Source organism: Phyllobates terribilis, unplaced genomic scaffold, assembly GCF_046119375.1.
Source record: "Phyllobates terribilis strain yellow unplaced genomic scaffold, ASM4611937v1 Scaffold_11__3_contigs__length_659146591, whole genome shotgun sequence".
Taxonomy (NCBI): Eukaryota; Metazoa; Chordata; class Amphibia; order Anura; family Dendrobatidae; genus Phyllobates; species Phyllobates terribilis.
The window spans coordinates 543,697,386-543,712,542 of record NW_027362771.1 but is presented as its reverse complement, the minus strand read 5'-3'; the positions used below and the strand labels follow the sequence as shown (position 1 = coordinate 543,712,542).

General features: G+C 43.6%; 1 protein-coding gene across 1 annotated transcript; it reads left to right on the top strand.

The window, feature by feature from the left end:
- Window positions 1-252: 252 nt before the first annotated feature.
- On the top strand, window positions 253-11,770 carry LOC141165310 (uncharacterized). The gene is made up of 6 exons (XM_073650909.1): window positions 253-457; window positions 924-1,250; window positions 2,242-2,478; window positions 5,990-6,136; window positions 6,970-7,076; window positions 10,986-11,770. The coding sequence occupies exons 1-6, from the start codon at window positions 439-441 to the stop codon at window positions 11,124-11,126; spliced, it is 978 nt and encodes a 325-aa protein (XP_073507010.1). The 5' UTR covers window positions 253-438; the 3' UTR covers window positions 11,127-11,770.
- The last annotated feature ends 3,387 nt before the right edge of the window (window positions 11,771-15,157 follow it).

Here is a 15,157-nt window from a genome sequence, read left to right as displayed (position 1 = left end):
CATTGAACCTTTCCATGGGTTGTGCGGTGAAAACAAGTTATCACCTATCCAGAGGATAACTTACAGATCATGTCAGAGACCTCTCACCTAGAGAGATCAGACCTATTGTTTCGCACTAATGAAAACACAATAAAAATTATGTCTAGTTTAGATTTTTATTGTAAGTCATGTAGGAAGGATTGTAAAAGAGTTGAAGAAGAAGTAGAAGACTTGCTACTTCCAAGAGGTAGAACTAGAGTACAAATTCTCTTCCTCTCAGAAGAGACAAGTTTATACCAGTTGTATTGAAACATTGTCTTTGGATAAGTTACTACTTCCTTCCTGCAATGACATCACCAGTGGGAGGGCATTTTTTGTGAATAAAACCAGCTGCAGCCATGCACTGAGGGCAGTAATATCCAAATTTACATAGAGGAGAGGAGTGGAGCAGACTACAGGATGCAGCTTGTATTCACAGGTATGTAGCAATCTTGAATTGACTTCAGCCAATCTTGACTTCGGGCCAACCTTGACTTCAGGCCAACCTTGACTTCGGGCCAACCTTGACTTCGGTCATTCTCGACTTCGGTCACTTTTGTGCTCGGTCAATCTTGACTTCGGTCATTCTTGATTTCGGTCTCTTTTGACTTTGGTCAATCTTGTCTCGTTGTATTTGTTCATTCTCTTGTTCCATCATTCTCCTGTTGCAGTGCGACCCCATTCACCTGTAATGCACTGTGAAGTAGCCGCGGCACCTATCGGTCTTTTGTTGCAGCCAAAATTGACGTGTAGCCGCAACCTAAATAGTGCAAGTCCAGTGTTAGATTGTCTTGTAGACAGGGATAGGCTCAATGCTAGTAATAGTTCAGTAATTTTGTCATATACCCTGAGTTTGGTGATTTTTCTTCATTTGGTAATATATCTATTTGTTTTGTATTTTGCAGTGCTTCTCATTTTTATCTGCTTCATTTTGTCCAGAAGCCAAGGAATCGAGTATAAAGCGCTGTCCTCAAATGTGACATTTAATTTTGGTCCCTGTGAACTGAACAAAGTATATAAGATCCACATAGATGATGTTACAATCCTCAGCCCCTGTAATTCTAGCCCCCAGATACCAGACAGGTTTGAGGGCAGGATAATCATCAATAAAACCACCGGAACCATCACCCTATGCAATGTGATCAGGAGTGATGCCGGATATTATAGACTGGAACGTACTAACGGAAATGGGAAAAAAGAGAACTTGCCGGGGGTGGAAATTCGGATTCTGGGTAAGTGAGAATTAACAGATCACTGTGACAAGTCTCTTCTCTCTGGTTAGTATAGGGAAACTGCTTTTACTCTCCGAAGCGGAACATATGGCTCAGAATATGCCCAAAATGTCTAATAGATGTAGGTTCCACCTCTAGGACTCACACTTATCTCCAGAACAGGGGGGCCCACTGATCCCCCATTTTGAATAATGAGAGGAGAGGTGGCCCTTGCTCAGCAATATCTAGCAATGGACAGACCTACACCGGCGCGGCCACCTCTCCTCTCATTGCATCTGCAGTACTAGTCAAAACATGGGATCAAGGGTACTCCCGTTCTGAAGAAAGGTGCGTGTTCCAGAGGTGGAATCCACATCTTAGACATTTATGGTAAATCTTAATTTGATCATTAGGGGCCCAGTCTGGAGTCTGAGTTGACTATGGTACTTGGCCTGCAGTCTGAATACATTTTCTGGGCCCAGTCTTGGGTTCAAACTCTTTTTTTTCTTTTCTTTTTTTTTGGAGGGTGTGGGATGAGCTGAGGCCTTAATTGATTTTTAGGGGCCTGGTCTGGGGTCTGAATCGATTTTAAGGCCCAGTCTGTGGTCTAAATGAATTTTGAGGGACGGTCTTGGTCCGATTTGATTTTTGGGGGACCATTCTGGGGTATAAATTGATTTAGTTTTGGGGCTAGGTCTGAGCCTCAGTTGATTTTTAAAGGCCCACTCTATGGATTTCAAGGCCTGGTCTTGATACAAATGTGGGGGTATATCACAAGCAAAGTGCAATCCTCATCTTACCGCAAGTAGAAAACTGAATTTTCCGGTAGATTAATTTTAATACAGAGGGAGGAAGGTGCTTTGTAAAGGTCCTAATGGCTTTTTCGGTGGTAATGCCTATTATGGCATTTTCTAGATGGGCATAGCATTGTGGGATATAGAGATATGCCAGTACAATATGTTCATTATGTGAACATAACGAAAATCTAATGAGAAACTTTCCCCCCCTATAGATCCAGTCTTGATCCTGGAACTATACCGTAATGACACAGAAAGGACCATATCCTTCACTGTGCGCTGTGTTGAAGTCCCGGGGGCATTCAACTGGACGGTGGATGGAAGAGATATGCCGAACCAACGCTGGCAGAGCACTGATAACCGGACACTGACTATTCCATACAATTATACTGGCGTCATCACGGTCTCTAATCTAGTCAATGGAGAGAGTATATCGATCACTCTAATAAGGGGTAAGGGAATAATCTCCATTCGATAAAAGCATGAATATAATATTACTTTAGCCTTTGAATATCAACTTTTTTTAAATTTTTACTGCTCTACCAAGAGTATTTCTTTAATTTTCCTATCACGCATGACAGCACCACCTGAGAAAGAGGTGACCCGCCCATCAAGGACAGGAAACCTACAGAAAAAAAGGACGGAACCTCTCCCCCGCATCAGTTGATTTCTTGTCCTTGATAGGGAACTTAAACACAGAGTGTCCGATGCGGAACAAAGAAAAGAAGACTCCTACCCACTTGCTGCCCGGTTGCCTAGGAGAGCATGATGTCTGCTGAGCCAGTGTGCGGGGTGTGAAAGCGCCACAGCGGGTCCATTGGGGGCTTGGCTGGAGTGCAGGCGGAGGTAGCATCTCTGCGTATCTGTCGGCCGCTGCGTCGTCCCGGGTCTGCGCATGCGCGGGGCGCACTGTTAGGGTGAGCCCTGATGAAGTGCGCGCAAGGGGGAATTTGACAATGAAGTGTTGAAGCACTTCCAGAAGAGGTCCGGAGGGGGTGGACATTGGGGGAGAGTTGCTGTCCAGGCAGGTCCCGCATTTAGCTGTGGTTTAAGACCGCCGGAAGAGTGGTTACTCCGGCACTCCTCCGCAGTTCTGGCATGGATCAGTTGGAGCAGAAAACGCAGCTGTAGGTCCAGCAGCACTTGAAACCAAAGCAGCAGCAATGTCAACGCATCAGCGGGGTTCGTACTGACGGTTCCAGAGGTGTCAGTAGGTCCAGCCAGCAGAGCCGCAGCACAGCCTCCACAGAAGATCACCCGAGTGATCCACCTCTGAATCCGGAGAGGCCTAAGAGGTGCATAGCTAAACTCAAGTATGAAGACTGTGTACTGTGCAGAGAGGAATTGTCTGGCTCATGGCAGAGAAAACTCTGCAGGCTTGTATAGAGAAAGCTGTATGCGAAGAAACCCCTAATTTTGCTATGGGGCTTAGAGCAGCTGTTAGATCAGAAATGAAAAATTCTATTAAGTCCTTAGCCCTCCAAAAAAGCGACGAATGTAAGAAGGGTAAAATGTTAACCATATTGTCATCTGATTCTGAAAAAAATGGACATATCCGAGGGAGAATGCATGTCCTCGGATTCCTCTTCCTCGTTTCCATAGATGAGGGTGAAGGGGGGTCACCTCTGCTTCCCAGTTTAGGATATGGATCGATTAGTCAGGGCGGTAAGGTCAACCACAGGCCAAAAAGAGGTGAAAGCACAAAGATCAGTGCAAGATATTATGTTCGGAGGGTTGGAGCAGAAAAAAATAAAAATCTTTCCGGTGAATGAAAAAAAACTGACCCTTATTAAGAGGAAATGTAAGAAACCTTAATGGAAGAGTTTGCTGCCCTCATCATTAAAGGGGAAATATCCCTTTGAGGAGCAGGAGACAGCCCTCTGGGATAAAGTGCCCAAAAAAAATGTAGCTGTAGCTAAATCATCAAAAAAATCCTCCTTTCCATTTAAAGATATGGCAGTACTTAAATATCCTTTAGATAAAAAGGCAGATAACTACCTAAAAAATACATGGGAATCCTTGGCAGCAGAGCTAAAATCAGCTATTGATGTGAACCGATAGTAAAAACAACTTCCTAATTGGTCTATCCCTTCACACAGCAAGTCCTTTCGAAGGAGGAGATATGGTCATAGAAGACCTTTGAGAGATTGAGGGAAAGGGAAGGACCATCAAAGGAAAGACGGAGGTTTCATGTTTTGGGATCACTCCTCGGAGAATATGAAGTCTTTCCAGTGACGCCATTCCCCAGGTGGGGGGAAGGCTTTCCCTCTTCCTCCCTGCCTTGGACGAGAATCTCGTCGAGCTGGTGAATTCTCAAATTGATAGAGTTGGGCCTGAGATTTGAGTTCTTGGCTGTTCCCCCATAGATTTTTGTGGTAACGGCCCCTCGGAGGTCTGGGGGGGAAGAATTAACCCTAGAAACGGAATTCCAGGATCTGGTAAAAAAAAAATCAGTCCTTATAGAAGTTCCAATATAAGAGGAAGGAGAGAGGTTCTATTATCTTCTTTTCCTGATAAGAAAACCAGACATCTCCTTCAGAATTGTCATAGACCTGAAAAAGCTAAACAATTTCCTTAAAACTCATCCTTTAAAGATGGAATCTGTAAAATCGACCATAAAGCTACTGTTTCCGGGCTGTTATATGATCATTCTAGACCTAAAGGATGCATATTATCATATTAACACATTCCAATACACATAGAAGATCAGAAGTTATGAGTGGCTCTAGCCATAAATGGGAGGATCAAGCATTTCCAGTTCAGGACCCTTCAGTTCAATTTATCAATGGCTCCGCAGATTTTTACAAAAGTGGTACTTGAATTTGACAGCTCATCTACGGGAAAAGAACATCCTTCTAATACCATATATTGACGATTTCTTGATCTGGCAAGACAGTTGATCACTGCAATTCTCAATTAGAAGGTGTCAGAACAACCTTAATGAATCTGGGTTGGCTTCTGAACTTGAAAAAGTCAAGATTGGTTCTCTTGAGAGTCCAAATCTTCTTAGGGCTTTTCTTAGACTCAATAAACAAAAATTGCCACCTTCCAAGGGAAAAGATAGAAAAGATGTCAGATCAGGTGCTAAAGGCAATAAATATTCCCACCATAACTCTCAGGAAGGCCATGTCATTGCTGGGGTCTCTGACCTCTTGTATTCCAGCATCCTGTGGATTCACTTGCACATCAGAAAACTACAACAGGACATTATAATAAGCAAAAAGGCGCTAAAGGGACATCTAGAGGTAGGAGTAATTCTTACCTCGGTCACTGTCAACTCTCTCCATTGGTGGTTGAATACAGAAAATATATCAAAGGTGTGACGCTAGTCACTACTCATGGACAAACCGTAAGGATGGGTAGTCAAGCGGTCTGAGATCAAAAGCCAAAAAGTATGTCATAGACAGAGGGGTGAGACAAAGGTAAAGTCTGAGGTCAGAATTCCAAGAAGGTAGCGGATCACGACAAAAGGGCTAGGCAAATGGATGTTCAAGGCAAATCACTGCAAAATTAACACCATTTGCACCCCAAAAGTCACGTCATCGGGGAGCCAAAAGGTGACAGAACTAGCTTCGATCTCAGTAGTTACTCTCGTATTCTGGTTACATAACACATCTGCCATCTGCACTACATGAAATGGGCTGTGGCAGATGTTGTTAAGGGGATAAATTACTTAAGATAACTCCCTTTTCAAGTGTGTTGCTGTCCCCCCTGTTACTGCTTTTGGAAATTTATTTATAATTTGACAACTGGGCATTACCATTCTCTTCCTCAAACATACTGTAGTGTGTTCCTACACATTCAGACACGATCCCATCCATCAGTGACGACAAGGTCAGTTTGTAGGGGCAGACCCATATATGTAGGGCAGTGCCCTGGCACCGGTCTTCCCATTATACCATTTGTTGTACAGGCTTTGACTACTTATTATTACATGACTTTCTGTTTCTGCTTCTTCTCTAGACCTTAATGGAAAACATGATCATTGTGATCACATAATGCACCTGAATATAACCAAAGAGATATGGGGTGAATGTGAAGGCCATACTGGTGATGAGACGCTGATTCTCCCAAGAAACATCACTAACAAATGTGTCCTAATCCCGTCAGGTAGGAATGTGATGCTTGTGATATCTCTGGTCATTGGTGTCCACTTTCCTGGGTTATACAAAATCTAGTCTGCACTTTTATTCAGGCAAAAGTCAATAATTGGCAACAAGGGTTCTTATGAAGGCTTGTTTGCAGATTATTAGTCTGTGACTGCACCTTAAAGGGAGTCCGTCACCATCAAAATGCATTTTAAATGGACTATATAGTGTTGTAGGGGACTTAGCCCCTATAACAAGCATACTAGCACTGTACCTATTACTGGTACAGTGCCTGAAAGAATAACTTTTCATTTGTATGCATATGACGGGGTTTCGGTGCACCCTTGGCGTGGCAAGACTTTGGTTACTCCTCCTGATTTGCATATGGGGGCCATCCCCCGCTTCTGATTTACTGAAATGAATGGAGCGATGGTCGCTCATGGGCACTACTATAGACCCATAGAAGTGAATGGAGAAGTAGTCACACATTTTCACTACAGCTACCATAGAAGTGAATGGAGCGGTAGTTGAGCATGCGGACTAAAAAAAAAAAGGGAAATTAGTGTAACTTGTGCATGAGCATTACTGCTGCTACATAGTCATATATGTGAATGGAGTGGTGGTCATGCATACGCACAACCAACCCCAATGAATAGGACTTTGTGACTCCTGTTTTTGTGGCTATAGCGCTTACTACATATTATACCAACTATCGGAAGTGTCATGTACGGCCTCCATATGTGACTGGGTGACTGGGCGGTGCACCTCGTATGTAGTTATTGCCCTGTGATGTGATTTCCTGTCCTGCACATACTTCCATACATTGGAAAATGATGACTTCTCTTTATTTTATAGACAAGACGGATGAGCCCCACTCCAGAGGTTACAGAAGTCATGACCACTTTGGTTTGATTAGCATACCGGTGGTCATACTGTTTTCCATCATTCTTCTGGCAGTGCTGGTGAGTTATTATATTACTGTTACTATAAGATTTATATCATAAAGAAGTTGTCCACTGCTTTATCACTGATGACCTATCCTTGGTCAGCCATATCTGATCGGTCAGGATCCGACACCCGGCACCCCCGCCGATCAGCTGTTCTCAGTGCCGGCGGTGGAAGACGCTGGCCAGAAATGCTCAATGGCAGAAGATGGAGAAGGCAACACCGACACCAAGAACAGCTGATCAGCGGAGGTGCCGCATGTCGGATCCCAACCAATCAGATATTGATGGCCTATTCCAAGGATAGGTCATCAATGATAAAGTAGTGGACAACCTCTTTAAAATCAGCTCATTGATCATGTAAGCTCTCCGCAAATCCCATGAAACGGACGCCCTCCATATAAGAGCTGAGTGACCACATAAGAGTGCAGTGAAAAAGAGACCGTCCCTCTGTTACCAGTTATTCGTGCATTACGTGAAGTGGATACAGCTGCCAGAAAACATCCCACACCCGGTGACCAGGAGGACACAAATCATTCTCTGCCTTCTTGTGAACTGAGCCCAGCAGATTTATAAATGTACTTTTCCGACTCAACAGTCAATGTATTCATGGTTTTTAACATCTTCCTGCTGCCGATCATTTTCGTTTTTTACACTCAAGGCCTTTATTTTTGAGGAGAGACAAGTTGTAGTTTTGAATGACGCCCTTCACTTTATCATATAGCGTACTGAAAAAATGTAAAAAAACAAAAAAAACAAATTAGGTGAATTAAATTCGGCCTTTGTTTCTTTGGTTTTGTTTTTATGGTGTTCTTTGTGTGGTAAAAATCACCTGGTAGCGAGATTCTCCAGGTCAGTACTATTACGGCCATACTAAAGATGCATGGCGGTTTTTTTCTTTTAGTTTTAGAGGTTTAAAAAAAATCCTAAACGTCATAAAAAATATTGGATTGTGTCACCATTTTTCCAAATCCATAACTTACTTTTTTATGTTTCCATCTTTTGAGTTGTGTGAAGACTTGGATTTTTAAGTAGCGAGCTGTAGTTTTTATTGGTATCATTTTGGGGTACATATCATTTGATCCCTCTTTCTTGCATTTTTGGGGGAAGGTGTAGAGATTAAAAAACAAGAAATCTGTTGCCTTTATGACATTTGCTATACAGGTTCAATAGTTTTATGCTTTGAAGGTTGGTCCTTTATGGACGTAGTGAGGCAAAATATGTTTATTTTTTTTTATTTCGTTATTTTTTGTCTCGGGAAAAGTTGAGGTGTGAATCAAATCAGTTTTTTATTTTTTAATCATGTAATATTTTTTAAAACGTTTATTTTTTCTGTTACTTTTTATTTATTTTTATTTAGTTTGAGTCTGTAATTGTTTGATTACTTGTACTATAGACTGTACATAAATGACGACAATGGGGATCTTCAGTAGGCGCCCAGCTGCCACGATAACCCATCAGTAACCCCCGGTCATGTCGCAAAGGGGCAGTGGGTGCCTGATAGGATTCCTATAGGGATCACGACACTTAAATGCTGCTGTTGGAGACTGACAGCAGCTTTTAAGTGGTTGAATGCCCGCGATCGGAGATGGATCCGATTCCTGCTGTGAGAGTCAGGCGCCAGCTGTATAACACATCTGGCACCTGCTGCTATATGTATGGCGGATGTCAGGAAGGGGTTAACTGCTGAGTGGAAATAAATTTGCTAGTTCTGGTTAATGCCCATACGGCTTTGCCCACAAACAGTAGCCATTGTGGCCAGAAAGCATCCAAAAAAGTGCAGCGGCTCTGGGGCTTTGTTGTCTTGTGACTTGCTTCCTGCGTTGTTGCTTAATTTTGCAGTGAAAAAGCTTTTTCTCCTGCACAGCTATTACGATCGCCCACATGGGTTTGAATCCCTGCACATACAGTGGGGAAAATAAGTATTTGATACACTGTCGATTTCGCAAGTTTCCCACCTACAAAGAATGGAGAGGTCTGTAATTTTTATCGTAGGTACACTTCACCTGTGAGAAAATCTTAAAAAAAAATTCCGAAAATCACATTGTATGATTTTTACATAATTAAATTGCATTTTATTGCATGAAATAAGTATCCGATCACCTACAAACCAGCAAGAATTCTGGCTCTCACAGACTTGTGTTAATTGCACCTGTTTGAACTCGTTACCTGTATAAAAAACACTAGTCCACACACTTAATCAATCACACTCCAACCTCTCCACCATGGCCATGACCAAAGAGCTGCTTAAGGACACCAGGGACAAAATTGTACACCTGCATAAGGCTGGGATGGGCTACAGGACAATAGGCAAGCAGTTTGGTGAGAAGGCAACAACTGTTGGCACAATTATTAGAAAATGAGAAAAGCAGAAAAGAAGCTGCTGCTCTGTCAACATTACATCAATAGAAGCCGCAGAATTGCTGGCAGGAGCAATCTGTGACCCCTAAGAAACAGCATATTGTTATTACGGTACTTAATTAATTGTTTATCAACTGTGGCGCCCCTGAGGGTTCGACCGCCACAGGAATGCTGCACTTCTTTAATGGAGTGTGGTGTTCCTCCTCTGAGGTAAGGCCGGTGTGATGGTAGTGACCTAGCCTTTTGCATCCAACACCACATTCCACCAGAGGAAGCTAGCATGCACTAGGTGCTGCTCCCCTGGTTACAGGGAGACTGGGGAACACAAAGTGGTAGGAACCTGTTAGTGGGTGAGGGTGGAGGAACACTAGTTAGTTACACTTCTAATTTCTAATGCCATCTTTGATCTTGTTTTTTCGGTTGGTCTTCGGTCTGTCGGCTGTCACTGTGCTGTCAAAATACTGTGTGTAATGTGACTTCCCTCCGGGAGCGCAGATCCTGTGTGGGCCTGCACCGGCATGGGACACAGCCCTCGTACCCCGATCTTTAGGACGAGAGGAAGGTTGCAGACGTAGGAATGTCTCAACCCGGCCAAGGACCAGGATCAAGAAGGCCCGGGAGCTTTAGAGTGTGGCTCCCTAGCAAATGGGTCCTGGGGAGGATGCAGACGGAGCGGAGCACGCCACCTGTCCTCGCCTACCTGATCTATTCAGAGGGATTCCGGCTGCGAGAGGGGTACCGGCCCCCGACACCCGACCTTGTACTCTACGTCCAGGACGGGAAAGCCTGGTTAGGCCCTGAGGATCCCACCGGGCATCGGATGGAGAGGAATTGCCACCCGAGCCCTACACCTGAGAGGAGCTCAGAGGGAGACCCGGCCTATCCACACACGCACAGACGGGAAAGGGTGAAGTCTGTAGTGCAGGAACACTCTGGTGTAGGGTCGCTGCCGAACACTGGACTTTCTCGGAGGTAGTCGGACCCCCGTCCCTGGTGGCCACAGGACTCCGCGAGGAGCAGGGAGTCGCCTTCCCGCTAACGTCTCTGAGTGAGTAAAGCCTTGGAAGTTCACCCCTATGGCCTCCGGACTGTTCATTACGCGCCACACCACGCGACGCGGCGCCCGTACTCCCCGCGCTACTGCTACCCCCCTTCATCCTGTCTTGCCTGCCCTGAGGCCCTGCTCCGCCTGTGGGGAGCAGTGAGAACTTTAGCCGCCATGACACCAGGCCTCAGCGGACTGTAGCGGCGCTGGTGGCCCTTCACCAGACACCACAGGTGGTGTAGTAGTTAATCAGCCACTCAACCCGGAATTGCCCACACCATCTCTTTCTAATGTGACAGCCCTGAGCACGGGTCGGGCCCAGGCCATGGCTGCATCCCATCTCTTCAACGCAGGGCCCGACACCGAGTCCCCCAAGACCCAGGGTAAAACACGGGCTTTCTGAGTAGAGGCGTCACACAACCACCGATCAAAAAGTGATGGTATATCCAAGCAATCACTTTATAAAACCCTTGAACATTCTTTTGATTGACAATTATTTGACAAATGTATTCTCTTTGCAGTGGAAGAAAACAAGTCCAAAAATGGAAGTTAGACTGGAAAACGATGACGGTGTGATCGCTGGTGATGCAGCCACTGAGAGCTGTGAAGATCAATCACAGGGCACTCGGGTGTACGTAGGGAGAGACCTGTCAATCAACTAACGCGGTGTGAGAAGAACCAAGCTGGGACCGAGCAGGACTAGTCTCATCTCTCCTTAAAGTCCCGAATAGTTTTTCAAACTGTCGTCGTGCAACAAGGCTCTGATTCAAGTTATGAAATTATGGAAATCACAGGATCGTTAGACATGTTAATGGTATAGAAATAATGAAAAAACTAAAGTTTCTAAACACCTTGATTTATTCAGTATTGAGTGCAGAAATCCCCGCACTTACAGCCTTGGCTGCTATCAGTAAGGTTATTAATGGTTGTCTGAGGAATGTTCTGCCACGCTGAATGCACTTGGGCAAATCATCAAGATCCGCTGCTGGCAGCTTCCTTTGAAATTGACTACCAATGACGTCCCAGATGAGTTCAATGGGAAACATGTTCGGAAATGCTGCAGGCCATGGTAGCACCTTTAGGTCACGCAGGCTGCTCACAGTAGCACAAGCAACATGTGGCCTTAGGTTGTTGTGTGGAAAAGTGGCTACTGGTACACTTTGGAGAAATGGCCGTACCACCAGGTTGCATATCAGTAATATGTCTATCCATAGTGACTTCCATAATTCCACAACTTTTCCTTCTTGGTGTTACAATTTCAATATAAATTTTATTTTTATTATTTTTTTTTATTATTTTTTTTTGGGGGGGGTGGGGGGGGTTTACACCCCCTTTAACCATTTCATGGCCAGACTAGTTTTAGTTTAATTTTATTTATTTAAGCATTTTTTTCCTCCGCTTCGTCCAAGATAAATAACCTTTTTATTTTTTCATCAACGTGGTCATATCAGGGGTTGTTTTTTTAGGGGCTCAACCATTCATTGTAATATATAATGTACTGCAAAATATGAAAATAATTTCAAGTGGGGTGAAATGATGAAAATAAATAAATAAATAATTCCATCATTGGGCGTTGTTTTTATGACACTCATGACCCAATAATATGATTCTCCAGGTTATTTCAGCTAAGGCAATACCAAAGTATTTTTTATTTACAGTAGGTGCTGAAAAAATTTCAGAAATGTAAAAAATTGAGGCCAATGATATTTTTATTTTTACCACAAGCTGTGTGAGGCTTGTTTTTTGAATGGCACGCTGACGTTTTATTGTTACCATTTTGGGGTATATACTTTAGATCTTTAAAGAGTTGTGGCAACCAAAAAACTCAATTTTGGCATTTTTTTTCCTCTGCAGCATTTACCATATGCAGGGCCGGCTCCAGGTTTTTGTGGGCCCCGGGCGAAAGAGTCTCAGTGGGCCCCTTTAGCACATACCACGATTCATGATGCACAGATACCACAGAGAAATATATATATATATATATATATATATATATATATATATATATATATATATATACAGTGCCTACAAGTAGTATTCAACCCCCTGCAGATTTAGCTGGTTTGATAAGATGCAAATAAGTTAGAGCCTTCAAACTGCAAACGAGAGTAGGATTTATGAACAGAAGCATAAATCTTACAAACCAAAAAGTTATGTTGCTCAGTTGAATTTTAATAAATTTTAAACATAAAAGTGTGGGTCAATTATTATACAACCCCTATGTTTAATATTTTGTGGAATAACCCTTGTTTGCAATTACAGCTAATAATTGTCTTTTATAAGACCTGATCAGGCCGGCACAGGTCTGTGGAGTTATCTTGGCCCACTCCTCCATGCAGATCTTCTCCAAGTTATCTAGGTTCTTTGGGTGTCTCCTGTGGACTTTATTCTTGAGCTCCTTCCACAAGTTTTCAATTGGGTTAAGGTCAGGAGACTGACTAAGCCACTCCAACACCTTGACTTTTTCCCTCTTGAACCAGGCCTTGGTTTTCTTGGCTGTGTGCTTTGGGTCGTTGTCTTGTTGGAAGATGAAATTACGACCCATCTTAAGATCCTTGATGGAGGAGCGGAGGTTCTTGGCCAAAATCTCCAGGTAGGCCGTGCTATCCATCTTCCCATGGATGCGGACCAGATGGCCAGGCCCCTTGGCTGAGAAACAGCCCCACAGCATGATGCTGCCACCACCATGCTTGACTGTAGGGATGGTATTCTTGGGGTCGTATGCAGTGCCATCCAGTCTCCAAACGTCACGTGTGTGGTTGGCACCAAAGATCTCGATCTTGGTCTCATCAGACCATAGAACCTTGAACCAGTCTGTCTCAGAGTCCTCCAAGTGATCATGAGCAAACTGTAGACGAGCCTTGACATGACGCTTTGAAAGTAAAGGTACCTTACGGGCTCGTCTGGAACGGAGACCATTGCGGTGGAGTACGTTACTTATGGTATTGACTGAAACCAATGTCCCCACTGCCATGAGATCTTCCCGGAGCTCCTTCCTTGTTGTCCTTGGGTTAGCCTTGACTCTTCGGACAAGCCTGGCCTCGGCACGGGAGGACACTTTCAAAGGCTGTCCAGGCTGTGGAAGGCTAACAGTAGTTCCATAAGCCTTCCACTTACGGATGATGCTCCCAACAGTGGAGACAGGTAGGCCCAACTCCTTGGAAAGGGTTTTGTACCCCTTGCCAGCCTTGTGACCCTCCACGATCTTGTCTCTGATGGCCTTGGAATGCTCCTTTGTCTTTCCCATGTTGACCATGTCTGAGTGCTGTTCACAAGTTTGGGGAGGGTCTTAAATAGTCAGAAAAGGCTGGCAAAAGAGATCTTTAATCCACACATGTGAAGCTCATTATTCTTGGTGCCTGAACTACTTCTTAATACTTTAGGGGAACCAAACAGAATTCTTGTGGTTTGAGGGGTTGAATAATAAATGACACTCTGAATTAACTTTTAACGTTTAAAAAAAAAAAAAAAAAACAATATTTGCTGCAGTGCATTTCCCACTTCCAGGCTGATCTACAGTACAAATGTGACAATGCCAAGTTAATTCCGCATGTGTCAACCAGCTAAATCTGCAGGGGGTTGAATACTACTTGTAGGCACTGTATATATATATATATATATATATATATATATATATATATATATATATATATATATATATATATATATATATACAGTACAGACCAAAAGTTTGGACACACCTTCTCATTTAAAGATTTTTGTGTATTTTCAAGACTTTGAAAATTGTACATTCACACTGAAGGCATCAAAACTATGAATTAACACATGTGGAATTATATACTTAACAAAAAAGAAGTGTGAAACAACTGAAAATATGTCTTATATTCTAGGTTCTTCAAAGTAGCCACCTTTTGCGTTGATGACTGCTTTGCACACTCTTGGCATTCTCTTGATGAGCTTCAAGAGGTAGTCACCGGAAATGGTTTTCACTTCACAGGTGTGCCCTGTCAGGTTTAATAAGTGGGATTTCTTGCCTTATAAATGGGGTTGAGACCATCAGTTGTGTTGTGCAGAAGTCAGGTGGATACACAGCTGATAGTCCTACTGAATAGACTGTTAGAATTTGTATTATGGCAAGAAAAAAGCAGCTAAGTAAAGAAAAACGAGTGGCCATCATTACTTTAAGAAATGAAGGTCAGTCAGTCCGAAAAATTGGGCAAACTTTGAAAGTGTCCCCAAGTGCAGTTGCAAAAACCATCAAGCGCTACAAAGAAACTGGCTCACATGAGGACCACCCCAGGAAAGGAAGACCAAGAGTCACCTCTGCTTCTGAGGATTAGTTTATCCGAGTCAACAGCCTCAGAAATCGCAGGTTAACAGCAGCTCAGATTAGAGACCAGGTCAATGCCACACAGAGTTCTAGCAGCAGACACATCTCTACAACAACTGTTAAGAGGAGACTTTGTGCAGCAGGCCTTCAAGGTAAAATAGCTGCTAGGAAACCACTGCTAATGACATGCAAAAAGCAGAAGAGACTTGTTTGGGCTAAAGAACACAAGGAATGGACATTAGACCAGTGGAAATCTGTGCTTTGGTCTGATGAGTCCAAATTTGAGATCTTTGGTTCCAACCACATGTCTTTCTGCGATGCAGAAAAGGTGAACGGATGGACTCTACATGCCTGGTTCCCACCGTGAAGCATGGAGGAGGAGGTGTGATGGTGTAGGGGTGC

What these genes read in the sequence shown, in the direction of transcription:
- LOC141165310 (XM_073650909.1), top strand. An exon ending in GGTGGAAATTCGGATTCTGG is followed by an intron (nt 1,251 to 2,241) that starts GTAAGTGAGAAT and finishes CCCCCCCTATAG; the next exon opens with ATCCAGTCTTGATCCTGGAA. An exon ending in ATGTGTCCTAATCCCGTCAG is followed by an intron (nt 6,137 to 6,969) that starts GTAGGAATGTGA and finishes TTTATTTTATAG; the next exon opens with ACAAGACGGATGAGCCCCAC.